The sequence below is a fragment of the Falco peregrinus genome, chromosome 4, assembly GCF_023634155.1.
Source record: "Falco peregrinus isolate bFalPer1 chromosome 4, bFalPer1.pri, whole genome shotgun sequence".
Taxonomy (NCBI): domain Eukaryota; kingdom Metazoa; phylum Chordata; class Aves; order Falconiformes; family Falconidae; genus Falco; species Falco peregrinus.
Window position 1 is genome coordinate 105146511 of NC_073724.1, and position 12846 is coordinate 105159356.

Consider the following 12846-nt stretch of genomic DNA (forward strand, 5'->3'; position numbering starts at 1 on the left):
ATCACTAGAAGCTGTATTAACAAAATAACCTGTCTGTCCAGTGAATACGGCGGTACAAATACTGAATATAGCCCAGAACCTGGGTTTGAAAGGATTGAGCAAGGAATTGTTAAAAAATACGAAAATAAAACATGTACACATCAGGTTAGGCGTAACAAAGGTAGCAAACTTCGGAAGGAATGATCTACCTGCAGGTAGCACCGTAAGCCCACACAAAGGTTACGGTACCAGGGGAATAGGCTGCAATACAAAGAGCAAGTGACAAGAGGCGTGACGTGCGGCCGAGCCAAGAGAGCCCACGCACAGGGAGCCCCACGTGTGTGCCTTGCGTGTGCGGCCCCTCACTAACGGCACGGTGACCCACGTAGGCAGCACGGTCCAAAAGATTGCCTGTTGTTGGGTTTCTTACCACGGCATCTCTACAAATGTTTTTTCGCTAATTTAATTACAAAACCCCGATACCCCTAAGCCACGCCGTTTAGGAAGAAACACAAATCGCTGTGCGTTAGCTCAGCCGCCGCAGGCCCACCGCCCGCGCTAGCTCCGGCGGCCGCCGCAGAAAAGCCCCCGGCGCACACCCGCGCCCTCAGGCTGGGCGCCCGGCCGCTAGAAAGCCGAGCACCCCCCCTCCCGCACACACCACCGCAGCCAAGCGCCAGCTCGGTGCCCCAACGGCCGAGCCGGGCCGGGCCGGGCCGCCCCCTCAGGACTGGTAGGCGGGGCGGCAGCGCCGGGAGCACTTCATCTGGCTCCCCCGAGACACAGCGGGATCCCCGCCGCCGGAAGCTCATTGAGGGGAGAGGCGGGACTTTACATCCTCTAGCCAATCACCGGAAAGCGTCGGAAAGACAAGCAGCGACTATAGCCAATGCTCTCTGTGGGCTGTGCGCGGCGGCGGCCCCGCCGTGAGAGGAGCTGCCCCGCTCCAAGCGTATGTGGGGGATTCCGGCCCGCCTGGCGCATCAGGGCGGCCAGAGGGCGGGGCGGGGGAGAAGTGGCGGACGTGGACCGCCAATAGGCGTGAGGGAAGAGCTGACAGGCACGTGGCTCGCCCAATGGGAGGGCGGTGGCTGTTAAAAGGGCTGGCAACCCGGAGGGGCGAGTTGGGCGCAGGTGAGTAGTTCGCGCGGCTCCCCGGGGACCCGGGCAGGGCGGGGAGCGGGCCCGACCGGCCGCAGGGCGGGAGCAGCTGCAGCTGCTCCCCCCGTGGGGCCGCAGCCAGTGTGGGATGCGGGCAGCTGCTGGCCTCTTTGTAGGGGGAGAGCGGTGGGGCTCCGCCGCCGTCAGCCCCCGAGGGTGTTGAGGTGGTTGTCCGCCGTCGTCCTGCGGGGAGGCGCCCCGCCCCCCCATCCCCCTCCCCGCCTCCCGGGAGGGGCGCAGGGCCCCGCCGGCAAGTAGCCCGCGGCCGACGGTAGCGGGCCCACCTGCTCCCCGGGGCTCGGCGCGGCGGGGGCCCCGGTACGTGGCCGCCCTCCCGGAGCGGGCCCGGCGGCGCTCGGTGCCGTGCTGGCCAAGGCAGCCGGCCGTGCCGTCCTTTGTTTGCTTCCTCGCCCTCCCCAAAGGGCTCCGTGCGCCTCCTGGCGGGGCCGGCCCGGCCCTGGGGGTGGGCCTGGCGGCACCCCCGCAGGACGCGGCTCCCTGCGCGGAGGTGAGGGTGCCACCCGCTCGTGGCCGTCGCTGTTTCAGGGTAAGGGGAGCATTCGACTGATGAATCTGTGGATTCAACAGCCGGGATCCCCAGCTGCGGTCCATCCTCGGTGCCTCCTCTTTGCATCGCTCGATGAGCCCTTCAGGTGTTGCCGGCCCCCCGTAGCGCTCCCCTGCCCCGGGCCGCGGCTCCGTGCGGGGCGGGGCCGCCCGCGGCAGCACCCGCCGCCTCCCGCGCTGGAGCCGCTCGTAGTACAAAAGCGTAAGTTGTTCCGAGGCGAGCTAGTCAGCCGTCATGAACAGGTACAAAGCTTTCCAGAAAGCCCTAGGCTTCAGTATCATGCGAAGATGCTCAGACTCTCAAATTCTGTTTAAAAAAAAAAAAAAATGCATATAGCAGGGCCTCCTGTTTTAAAGCTGTTCCGTTTTGTATTTTTCCCCCAATTGTAAGCTCTGGAAGTTAAAAAAAAAAAAAAAAAACGCCCCCAAAAAAGGCAAAGCATCAAGACTTCATACTTTAAAAAAAAAAAAATCGTGATTTTTCTAGAGGACAATTCAAATTTGATGCTTGCAACAATCCTTCATCCTGGGGAATTATTCAGAGGTGTTTGTTTTCTGGGGGTTTTTTGCTTGCTTGCCTATTTTGTGGGTTGGTTTTTTTTTTTGGTTTGTGGGTTTTTGTTGGCCCAGCACGTGGTGTGAGCAAAGGAGATGTATGCATAGAGGCAGAATGTGAATGCCTCTGTCATTAAGTACATCAAAGTTGTTCAACGTATGTGTGCTCTGTATGTTTATGGAGTGTTCAGTTAAGGTTTGTGATACTTGTTTCGTTTCAACCCTGACCAATAGTTTGTGTTTCTTTAGCCCAGTGTTGAGGACCTTCTTGACTATAGGTTGCTTCTGGCCTGACAGGGTTGCATCAAACTATGTTTGGCAGCTCTGTGTTGCCTTTTGGAGAAGACCTTTGAAGTCTTTTTGTTACCATATGATCAGAATTGTTGCTTTTTTTTCTCTAGCCAGCACTTTGCATTTCTACCCAAACTGTAAAAATATGCATTTTGCATTTACAGCTAGCACCACGCCATATGATGGGTGCATGGCTGGTCACATAATGGGCTGTTTATGTCCTCTGTTATTTCCCAGGAACTTCTCTGTCACTTGACCAGACTGTAGCTATTTCCTGTCAGGTAACTGATGTCTCTGGTCATGTACCAGAAGTATTTTTGGTCGTATAGTTGATGAAGGAATTTTTTTTCTTGCAGATGCCTTCTCTTACCTTCCTAGTGATGTAAGTGGCTCGATCTAACAAAATGGTTTTTTTTCTTATCTCTACTCTTGCTTCCACATACTTTTTCTGAGTGAACTGAGTCCCATCTTCCCGGTTGGTGCACTCAGCAAGTAACACTTGCTGTGGAATGCTCTGCTGAAGACACTAAAATGTGTAGCGAGCTATGGTTCTGATTTCAGAAAAACTGTAGTGTTTGTCTACTGGGGTTTTTTTTCCAAATGTTGTATGCATTTCATGTTTTAGACTTCATATCAAAGCAAAACTTAAACATGCTCTATGTCATGTTTTTGTAAATTGTGCTTCTCAAAATGGTGATAAGAGTTGGGGTTTTTTTCCATCTAGAATGTGTACAAATCCTAGCTTATTACCAGTGTTGTCCCTTTTATACTTTGTGCATGGAATTGTTCATTTTTCTGCATTAAAGAGTAATAACCTGGCAACTATGTAGAAATGTCAGAAAAGAGAATATCCCAAACCTCAGCTTTAGTTGGATAATTATGCTTTTTAGTTAATACATCAGAAAGGTACCCAGTCTCACAGTGGAGTTTGATCAAACTTTTGGGGAGTCAATATACCGTTAAGACAATGCATTAACAGCCATTTGCATTAATAAGAAATGAATGGTCTTTAATGAGGCAATATGCTTTCAAAAATGAAAGAGTGAGAAAAGGTAAATGTCCTTACTAACTGGAAGTTAGTAATGAGTTTTAAAATGGGTGGTAGGCTTTGCTGCTGTTTTGCTGGGAAATTCAGGGGCTTGTATCAGACATCATCTGGTATAAAAATAGAAGTCTAAAGGAAAATTTTACGTGGTAAAGGAATTGGATGCCAGCAGTTCCCAAGTTAGTATTATAATTCTTAAAGGTTATTGTTTGCCTTATTGCATAAAATCCAAAAGTAAGATGAGGCACTTAACAAAGAATGGCTGAGGAGATCAGACAGGTGATGCACAAGACCTGCACAAGGAGCAGTGAGACTGATCCACATGGTGACTTGACATCTGTGTGTTTTAACTCTTAATCTTCTCTGGAGCTAAGGTGAAAGCTTGGCTGTCGGTGTTGTCAGCATTCATGCAGAATTAGAAAGTCCCGTTGATGAAAAATTGATTTGAAAACCCAATATTTTTTTTTTCTTGTGATTATGCCCACTTTACCCTGCTGTGCTAGTGCTGAGGAGTGTAGGTAAGGCCAGGGTAAATAGAGATACCATGTAAGTCTCTGAAATCCTCTCGTTCCCTGTTACTGGGGAATGACCAGAACCTTATTCATCCCAGCTGGGGCCAAGTAAAAGACTTAGCCAGTGTATGACTTGAGATGAAAATGGCAGCTGTTCAGCAGAAGTCTGATATTTAGATACCTTTAAGAGACAATTAAGTAGTACTTTGAAGTGTTTGACATCCAGCTCTCAAATACTTCAGAAAGTTTGACCCATTTTTCCATCGTTAGCAAAGTACTTTATATTCACTGAAGTACATGCTTAAAATCAAATGTGAAATTCTACTGATTTCATTAAAAAGAAGTATAACCCTGTAAACGAAGGTTCTGTGTCTTGGTGGTGACAAGTCAGAAATACCATAGTTCTTGTGAAACTTATATATTAGAATTCCATGTAATTCTTTCTACCTGGAAGACCAACTCAAAATGGTTGCCTCCAAATCTTTCACACACACTCCCCATTCTGAAAACAGGGAAGTGCAAATGTGTGTGTTTCTAAAGCCAGCATGAAGGTAGGAGTAATTGGTCATTCCCCAGTAACCAGGAATCGCAGCATCATCTATATATTTATCAGTCTTGAATAACTGCCTTATTAACGGTGAAGCTTCTGAAGGTGCTCTTAATTTGTTTGGTGTGCAGGTAATTTTTCTGAAATTTACCTGCTTGGTAACTTAAAAAGTTAAGAAAAACCCCAAAACTTATGCAAGATAAACTTTGATACAAAGGTCAAGAAATTCAATCTCTGTAATAATATAAAAGCACTAATGTAATTTGCATTGGAAAAGCACAGCAAGTACCAAATAAATTTATTTACTGCCAGAGGAGTAAATATGATGCTGCTCCCTTGAAAGCCCAAGTACCTTTTTGTGGTAAACTTATAATAATGATGGTTGAGGGAGCTGCTAAAAGATAGATAAAGGGTCTCTAGAAAAATTTTATGTAAGTCTAGCAGACACAGTGCTGTGTTCTGGTACAAATCTCACTTTTGAAACTGCAGCTTTTTTTTTTTAAGTACTCGTCATCAAGTTAAGGGTCTACATTAAAATAGTACGTTATATTATTTCTTTTAACTAATTCCCTTTTCTCAAAAAATTAATATTTTATTTTCAGAAGGGCAGGAAGTTTCATGCACCAGTTTTAGTCTGAGGGGTCAGAAGTGCCAGGTAACTGCACGGTTGTGGTCCATGCTGGTACACAACACTTTATGTAGTTGGTTTCTTCTTGGGACTCCATTTTGCATATATGCTAGCTACTAAACATTGGAAGTGAATTGAATCACAGTGAGGGCAGTATGTTAATGAGGAAAAGCAGTAAACCAGTTTCCTAAATGCAGCATTTAAAACAATGTTTGATGCCAGCATGCTTATGTGTTGAGTGTGAAAGAATGTTGCTTGATGTGGAAGGCTTTTCAAGTGAACCACTTACTTACAGTCAATAGCGCATAGGAGATGCATATGATAGTTTAGACATCATTCTTCATTATCTCTCAAATGGAGAGTTTTTCTGTAATGTGTTCATGCTTATGTTTTAACCAAGTTTAGGAGAGTAACACAGCAAAAAAGTACTCAGTAACTTAACAGTTCTGTATAGCTGGGGTGTGTGTGGAAGGGTGAGGGGTGGGGGTGGTATTTAAGGATTAAGTCCATTAGTCAGTAGCAATCGAATGTATCATCTGCAAGGCATTTGCTTCAGGTGGACAAAAAGTCTATACTAGATTAATAGTGAACAAACACAACAGCTTGAAACTGCAAGTACTGTATAGTGAATTATTGGCCTACTTGGTTTAAAGCTTTTTAAACCTACCTAAAGTGGCAGGTAACATCATGCAAAAGAAAGTTCAAAATAAATCCTAAGTTGGACCATTACCAAGCAGTCTGTGACCAAGAACCATTTTTTTCAGTCTCTGCTTTGAGTTTTGAGGTTCTTTTTGGTAATGGTGTCTAATAGATTCATCACTGCATTAAGTCTCCTGTTTCTCCCACTCAAAATTTCCACTTTGTGTACAGAGTTGTGCACAATCTGTCAGGTGTATTATGGGGTTTAGCTTTCTCTTCAGCATCAGGCACAGGACCAGCTATTGCCGAGGGTAGGGGACTGGATGAACCTTCAACCTCACCTAACATGAGGTGTTTTGCAGTGTGAGGATAAAGAGGGCTTTACCATGGGCATGTAGTGACTTACTCCTAAATCTCTTTTTTGTTAAAACACGTCTAACACATGACACTTGTTTGAACTAGTGGTTGTTTTCAGACATGCAGCAGGATTGCTCCAGTTCTTTTTGTGATTGTCAGATCTTATAAAGCTTCAACTTTTCATATTAATCTACTTTTTTTTTTTTAATGGATGGAAACAGTGTCTCATTTAAAATGTGTCTCAGGAATTTCAGCCTCCTCAACATTTTATGGTTTTTGAAATAATGATATAACAATTTTAGCTTCTTTTGGAAATACTTTAACATTTAAACTGAGATGTGTATGTAAAACTTCAGCCTTAAGCAAATTCTGACTGGCAAAACTCTTTAAGAGTGGTTATTTATTATAATTAAATAATAATTTTTTATAATGGAGATATCAACTAAACCTTAGTGGTTTGTGACATTTTTGTGGATATATTAATGAATTTATAGCTCATATCAGATTAGAGAAGGTATTTATAGCTACTTTATATTGAGAGTTTAACAAAATGGTTTTCTTCTATTGAATGAACGATCAGTTCAAAATATGCATTCCTTACATGATGACTTAGGAGTTGAGTTCATTAAATGAAAATATACAGTGTATACCTTGGAGATTTATGTTGTTTGCTCTTTTTCTCTTAGGAAGCCTGACAAATAGGAAAATACTACAAAGTGAAGAGAAAATTCACTTCACAAGAACTGAGCTCTGCTTTCATTGGTTTTTAAATTTTGTTTGTATTAATAACTGATTAGTGTCAGACCATCTCTGTAGTCTACTGTAGTGAAATTGTTAGGTTAAAGCTGGAAAAAATGAAACAATTAAAAAGAAAAAGAAAAAGCAATTTTAGCGTTCAGGAAACTCAAACTCTCCTTAAGGAAATCAGAAAAAGGAGAGAAGTACTCTTTTCAAAACAACTTAATACAACAATTAATGAGATGAAACGGAAAGCTTGGGAGGAAATAGCAGAGTGTGTAAATGCTGTAGGTGAAGGAGAGCAAAGAACAGGGACAGAAGTGAAAAGGCGATACCTTGACTGGAGAGCACTCATGAAGAGAAAACGTCTGAATTCAAACATCAAAGTAGTGGGTGCTGGGTTTCACCTTCCTTCATCCAATTTAGATGACTCTCTCAATGAAGACATGGATGAGAAAATGGGATTTGCAATTGAATCTAGTTTTGAATGGCAAAATATCACTGACTTCAGAGAAGCCGGTGGATCTTTAACAGAAATCAAAGTAGAAGAGGAAGAGGAGGATCCGCAGAATTTTGAAGTGAGTGACTAACATACATTAGCTATATGCAATATGGGTGTTGTTTCATTTCAGCATAAGGCTTTTTGCTGTGTTCCTTCACAGCATGTTGCTGTTTTTTCTGAATGTGTGAATTAAAGAAACTGTAGAAACAAATATGTTTCAGAGAGATGGTATTCAAATCTAGCAACTTGCAATTGTGTGTAAGGTCTTGGCTGTTGATTATGAAATTGATATCCCTCAACTTTGAATATGTATTTGCACATATATTTTCCATTTGTGTGTGCCACAGATAATTATTTCAGTCAGTAGAATTAAAATATGCTGTTGAAGGAAGCTGGTTATTTTAGTTCTTAGGCTGTCTGGATGGTTGAATGGGGAAGAGAAATGTACCTCTTTAACAAATGAAAGTATATGTTACCTGCAGGTTCAGAAATAAATGGAATACATAAAGAGATAAGAATACTGCTTGCATTTCTTAAAATGAACCCATAGGAATGAAAATATTATTTGAGTAAGTCAGTCAACCATTCCTGTCTGTCAGAATTTTAGTGTGAATTTGACAAGCCGTTTTGGATCCTGTAGGCAGGTTGTTACTCTTGGTACTACGATGACTGTCCTGGGGTAGGCAGCCAGCTGGAGTGAAGTCAGATGTTTGGATAATTTTGTAGTACCTGTACAGATACATAGTTGGCATTTCAGAAAGGGGTGCTCAAAGAGTTTTGGTTTGTTGGGGGTTTTTTGTTTGTCTTTTTTCTTTTGGGGGTGGAGGGGCAACTCCTGTCTTATCTCAATTGAGGTGTGTGCTGGGAAGAAATGAGCATAAGCTGTTAAATGGTAGTGAGACTACTGTCTGACAACTGCTGAAGAACAGTGTCTGCTCTGATGCTGGAGGACTGGGAGTGGCTCTCATTGTTCTAAGATTTTTCTGAACCCGTATCTTCCTCAGTTTGCCTTTCTTTTGCAGCATACTTAGTGGGAGGCAGTTATCCCTTGTGTACTATGAATTTGTAGCACATAAGGGCTATAACTCTGTGAGTTGTTAGTCTGCCAAAAGCAAGGGTCCTAACCACCTAGTCATCTGTGTCACAAATAGCTTTACAGCAGATGTGATTATACAAACATTGGTTAAACAAGTCCTGTTTACTGACCCACAATACAGTTTGAAGGGTTAGTGCATGTGAAAAATATTAAGGGCTTTTTAGAAATTGAATCCTCAAGTTAGTGAAGGCTGGGTTTGCTTGCATACCCCATAGCCTATGGATCCAGCTGCTCTTATAAGTAATTGGTTGCAACAAATTCCTAGTGGCTTACATAAATGTTACTCAGCTATATGAAAAGTAAGACAAACATACTTTTTTAGATCCAGTTTTCTATCAGTGGTTTTGAATGGTCTATAATATCTACTGTGCAGTATTTTCTGTATGTTCTTGCGTGTCCACTGACAAGCTGGTTTTCTGTTTTTCAGTACCAGGTATTAACTTCAGATAAGTGTGTTTCTGTACCTGTTTAATGGTAGAAAACAGTCTTTTGATCTAACATGGTTATTTCACAGCATGTGAGGTAAACAGTTCTGAGTAGCTTTTAAGATTAAAAAACCAATATGTTCTTTTCAGTCAAACTGTGTGTAACAAATTTTTTTCTGGCGTAAAGACTGGAATGTAATTCTTGTCTATTGCATTCCTCTTTGCAGTTTCCCATTGAGGAAGAAGAAGAAATTTTGTCATCAGTTTTGCCAGATTCAAAAAAGGAAAATGACCTACCAGACTTCCCCCACATTGAAGAGTTTGGAAATCTAAGCTCTGCTCAAGCTAGGCTAGCCTATGAAGATTCTCACTTGCTTATAAATCTGGAGAAGCAGAAGGTGGAGCTGGAGAAGCAGCGACTAGATATTGAAGCCGAAAGGTTGCAAGTGGAGAAGGAGCGCCTGCAAATTGAAAAAGAACGGTTGCGGCATGTTGATTTGGAGCGCGAGAGACTTCAGATTGAGAAGGAGCGACTTCAGATTGAATGGGAGAAACTCAGGCTAGAGACTCTGCATGCTGAAAAACCTGCCCTGGAAAATGACCTCACCCAAACAGAAAAACCCATCATGCAGCCTCTGGATCTAGAAACTGAAAAATTAAAACTTGAAAAAGAACGTTTGCAGTTAGAGAAGGAGAGGCTGCAGTTCTTGAAGTTTGAGTCAGAGAAGCTGCAGATTGAGAAGGAACGCTTGCAAGTGGAGAAGGAACGCCTTCGAATTCAGAGAGAGGGTCACTTGCAGTGAACATCCTGACAGAAATGTCAACAGTAGTGTTTCGATGTTTGTAAAATAGAGGTAGTTCTTAATACTGAAACTGTCCTAGAGGCTTAACATTCTTCTGTTCTGAGTTGAATGTTGATGTTAAACTGAGAAAGAAAAAAAGAATGGTGCTCAGTATGTCAGTGTGCCTACATAAATGAGCTTATGTGTGAAATTGCTTTTCAGTGTATCAGAACTAAGTGTTATATCCTCTTGTCTTCAGTATTGTGTTGTATTAGTTTGGTGTCCTCTCAGACACACTGAGAAGAATCAAGGCTGAACCTTTTACTTTTTTCACTGTACTAACAGTAAGGAAATATCAGAATAAATCGACATATGTTGGAGGACATGGTGCTGATTATAACCCACACAATAAATAAATATAACTTAGAACACAATAATGAATCAATCGCATCATGACACTGTGTTAAACTTCCCCTTTCTGCTTTTTGCCACCCCCACAATTTGAAAAAAAAGAGTTCTAGAATTATCTAAAAGTTAAAGTACAAGTTAAATTCATTGCAGTTCTGTTTACTGTTGTTCCATGGCTTGAACTGAGTTGCAGTGCAGAAAATAGTATTCATCCTTTCATGTGTTCATACACTTCAACCCTACCTACTATAAGCTGGGCTGTTGGTTGCACCAGGTCATTAATATGGAATATAGCACCTGTCTTAGTATAGCATAGGGACTTAGTGGTTGATCAGGCCTGCTATCTGGATGGTCTGTGATGATCCCCTGAAGTAAATTGCTAGACCTGGTTTGTTCCTTGAAAGACAGTAGTTGGTGAGCACGGACTAAGGAGCCCTGAGCTTGAACGTAACACTCTTGATGTTAGTTCTGCTTGTCCAGTACTGAGGTTATGTCCGTGAGGCAGCCAGAAGAGGATTTCATGGCTGACCTCATACGGCATGTTTTAATTGGAGAAACAGAAATGGTCAGTGCTAAAGGCTCTCAGTATTTTGTATTCATTTAAAATAATTATTAAAAAAAAAAACCCAACATGCAGGGAGGCTTTCTATTATTTCTTAAATGTTTAAATCCCAACTGAGCCAGATTTTATGTTTTTCATCTTTCTGCCAGTTAACTTCTCTTGTGTTGACTCCATTTGGAACAAGACTGAGAATACTAAATCTGATTATATGTTGAGTGACTTATGTGGATCCTTGTGCAAGTAAATATATTTATACCATGACAGGATTACTTTTATTCTGCAAAGATGTTATTTTTTTATTACTGAAACAAGTGTGCTTCTACAGTGGAAATAAATTTGACTACTACAATCCAAAATTGTTCTTGAGACTCTGTTCACAGAGAAACAGGGCTACATATGCAGAGAAACCTGGATACTTGGCACTGCAGGACCCCAGAGCTGCCGCTACCTGTGTTCACTGGGTAGTGAATCAGAGAGATGAGGCACATCAGAGTAGGACTTCAGCCAACCAGCCCTTACTTGAAAAAGGGAGAAGGAAGGAGACACAAGCCAGCTGGATAGAAATGCCATTCATTTCTCAGTATGTGAGATTCACTTTCCTGAATGTGCTGGTTCGACTCTGGCTGGAGGTCAGGTGCCCACCAAAGCCGCTCCATCGCTCCCTCCTCAGCTGGGCTGGGAAGAGAACTACGAGGAGAGGCTCCTGGGTGGAGGTACGGGCAGGGAGAGATGGCTCTGCAGTGACCGTCACGGGCAGAACTGGCTCGGCTCGGGGAAATTAATTTATTACCAATCAAATCAGAGTAGGATAATAGGAAATAAAACCAAATCTTAAAACACCTTCTCCCCACCCCTTCCTCCTTACCGGGCGCAACTTCACTCCCGGTTCTCTGTTACTCCGGGGGACAGGGAACGGGGGCTGCGGTCGGTGCCGCCCCCGCCGTCCCGGCCGCTCCTGCCCCTCGGGGGAGGGTCCTCACCCCCTGCCCGGCCCCGGCGCGGGGTCCCCCCCACGGGAGGCGGGTCCCCCCCACGGGAGGCAGCTCCCCACGGGCTGCTCCAGCGGGAGCCCTTCCCAGGGGCTGCAGTTCCTCACCCCCGGCCCCAGCGCGGGCCCCGCCGCGGGCCCCGGCGCGGCCCCCGCGGGGTCCCCGGCCCTGCCGGCAGCCCGGCCCCGGCCCGGGCTCCTCCCCGCGGGGCCACGGGCCCTGCCCGCAGCCCGGCCCCGGCCCGGGCTCCTCCCCGCGGGGCCACGGGCCCTGCCCGGAGCCGGCCCCGGCGCGGCCCCTCGCGGGTCACAGCCCGCTGCGGGCACCCCCTGCCCCGGGCTGCGGGGGGAGCTGCTCCCCCGCGGGCTCCGTGGGCTGAGGGGCACAGCCTGCCCCGCCGGGGGCTGCCCTGCCCTGCCCTTCCCCGCGGGCTGCCGGGGAGCCTCTGCTGCGGCGCCCGGAGCCCCCCCGGCCTCCTCCGGCCCGGCCCGGCCCTGCCCCGGGGGCTGCGGGGCTGCTGCTCGCCCCTCCCGGCCCCCCTCGCTGCCGCCGCTGTTCCCCCCCGCGGGGGTTTTTCCCCTTCTCAGCCCCTTCTCCCCGCGGCGCTGCCCCCGCGGCTGCGGGGCTCGGCCTCGGCCAGCGGCGGGCCCGGCCTGGAGCCGGGGGGCAGCTGCCCGCAGCGGCGCGCAGCCCCCGCTGCCAACACCTGGCCACGCAGACCCGGTACACTGAAATAAAGGGGCACATTTTCAGCTCCCTGATACGTTTCAAACACATTTATATTAAAACCAGCTTTCTGTTGTTCGTAGAAATTACTTCTCTTTCCCCTGTCAAACATAAGAGAGGCAGAACTCGGGAAGTTTGTCGGGATTGCCTAGTGTGTAAAGCATTTACCCAGACAGCGGAATAACCTGGGTTTCATGATCACTGTATCCTGGGTGACCAGCTTCCTAGATAACTACCCTGACAGCCAAACAGGGTGAGTATGAGCAAGGGGCAGCACAGCAGCTGTGGCAGCCAGGGAGCCTTCCTGGGGGTGTCTGGAAGGACCCCTTGGCCGGGA

General features: G+C 45.7%; 1 protein-coding gene across 3 annotated transcripts; it reads left to right on the forward strand.

The window, feature by feature from the left end:
* Positions 1 to 927: 927 nt before the first annotated feature.
* On the forward strand, positions 928 to 11150 carry MSANTD4 (Myb/SANT DNA binding domain containing 4 with coiled-coils). 3 transcript variants are annotated; one of them, XM_055801846.1, is made up of 3 exons: positions 928 to 1113; positions 6968 to 7597; positions 9270 to 11150. In XM_055801846.1, the coding sequence occupies exons 2-3, from the start codon at positions 7136 to 7138 to the stop codon at positions 9843 to 9845; spliced, it is 1038 nt and encodes a 345-aa protein (XP_055657821.1). In that variant the 5' UTR covers positions 928 to 1113; positions 6968 to 7135; the 3' UTR covers positions 9846 to 11150. The 3 variants fall into 3 exon arrangements, with proteins under 3 accessions (XP_055657821.1, XP_027636118.1, XP_005232918.1); XM_027780317.2 differs by lacking the exon at positions 928 to 1113 and adding an exon at positions 1765 to 1909; XM_005232861.4 differs by lacking the exon at positions 928 to 1113 and having other exon boundaries at positions 5639 to 7597.
* Positions 11151 to 12846: the final 1696 nt, after the last annotated feature.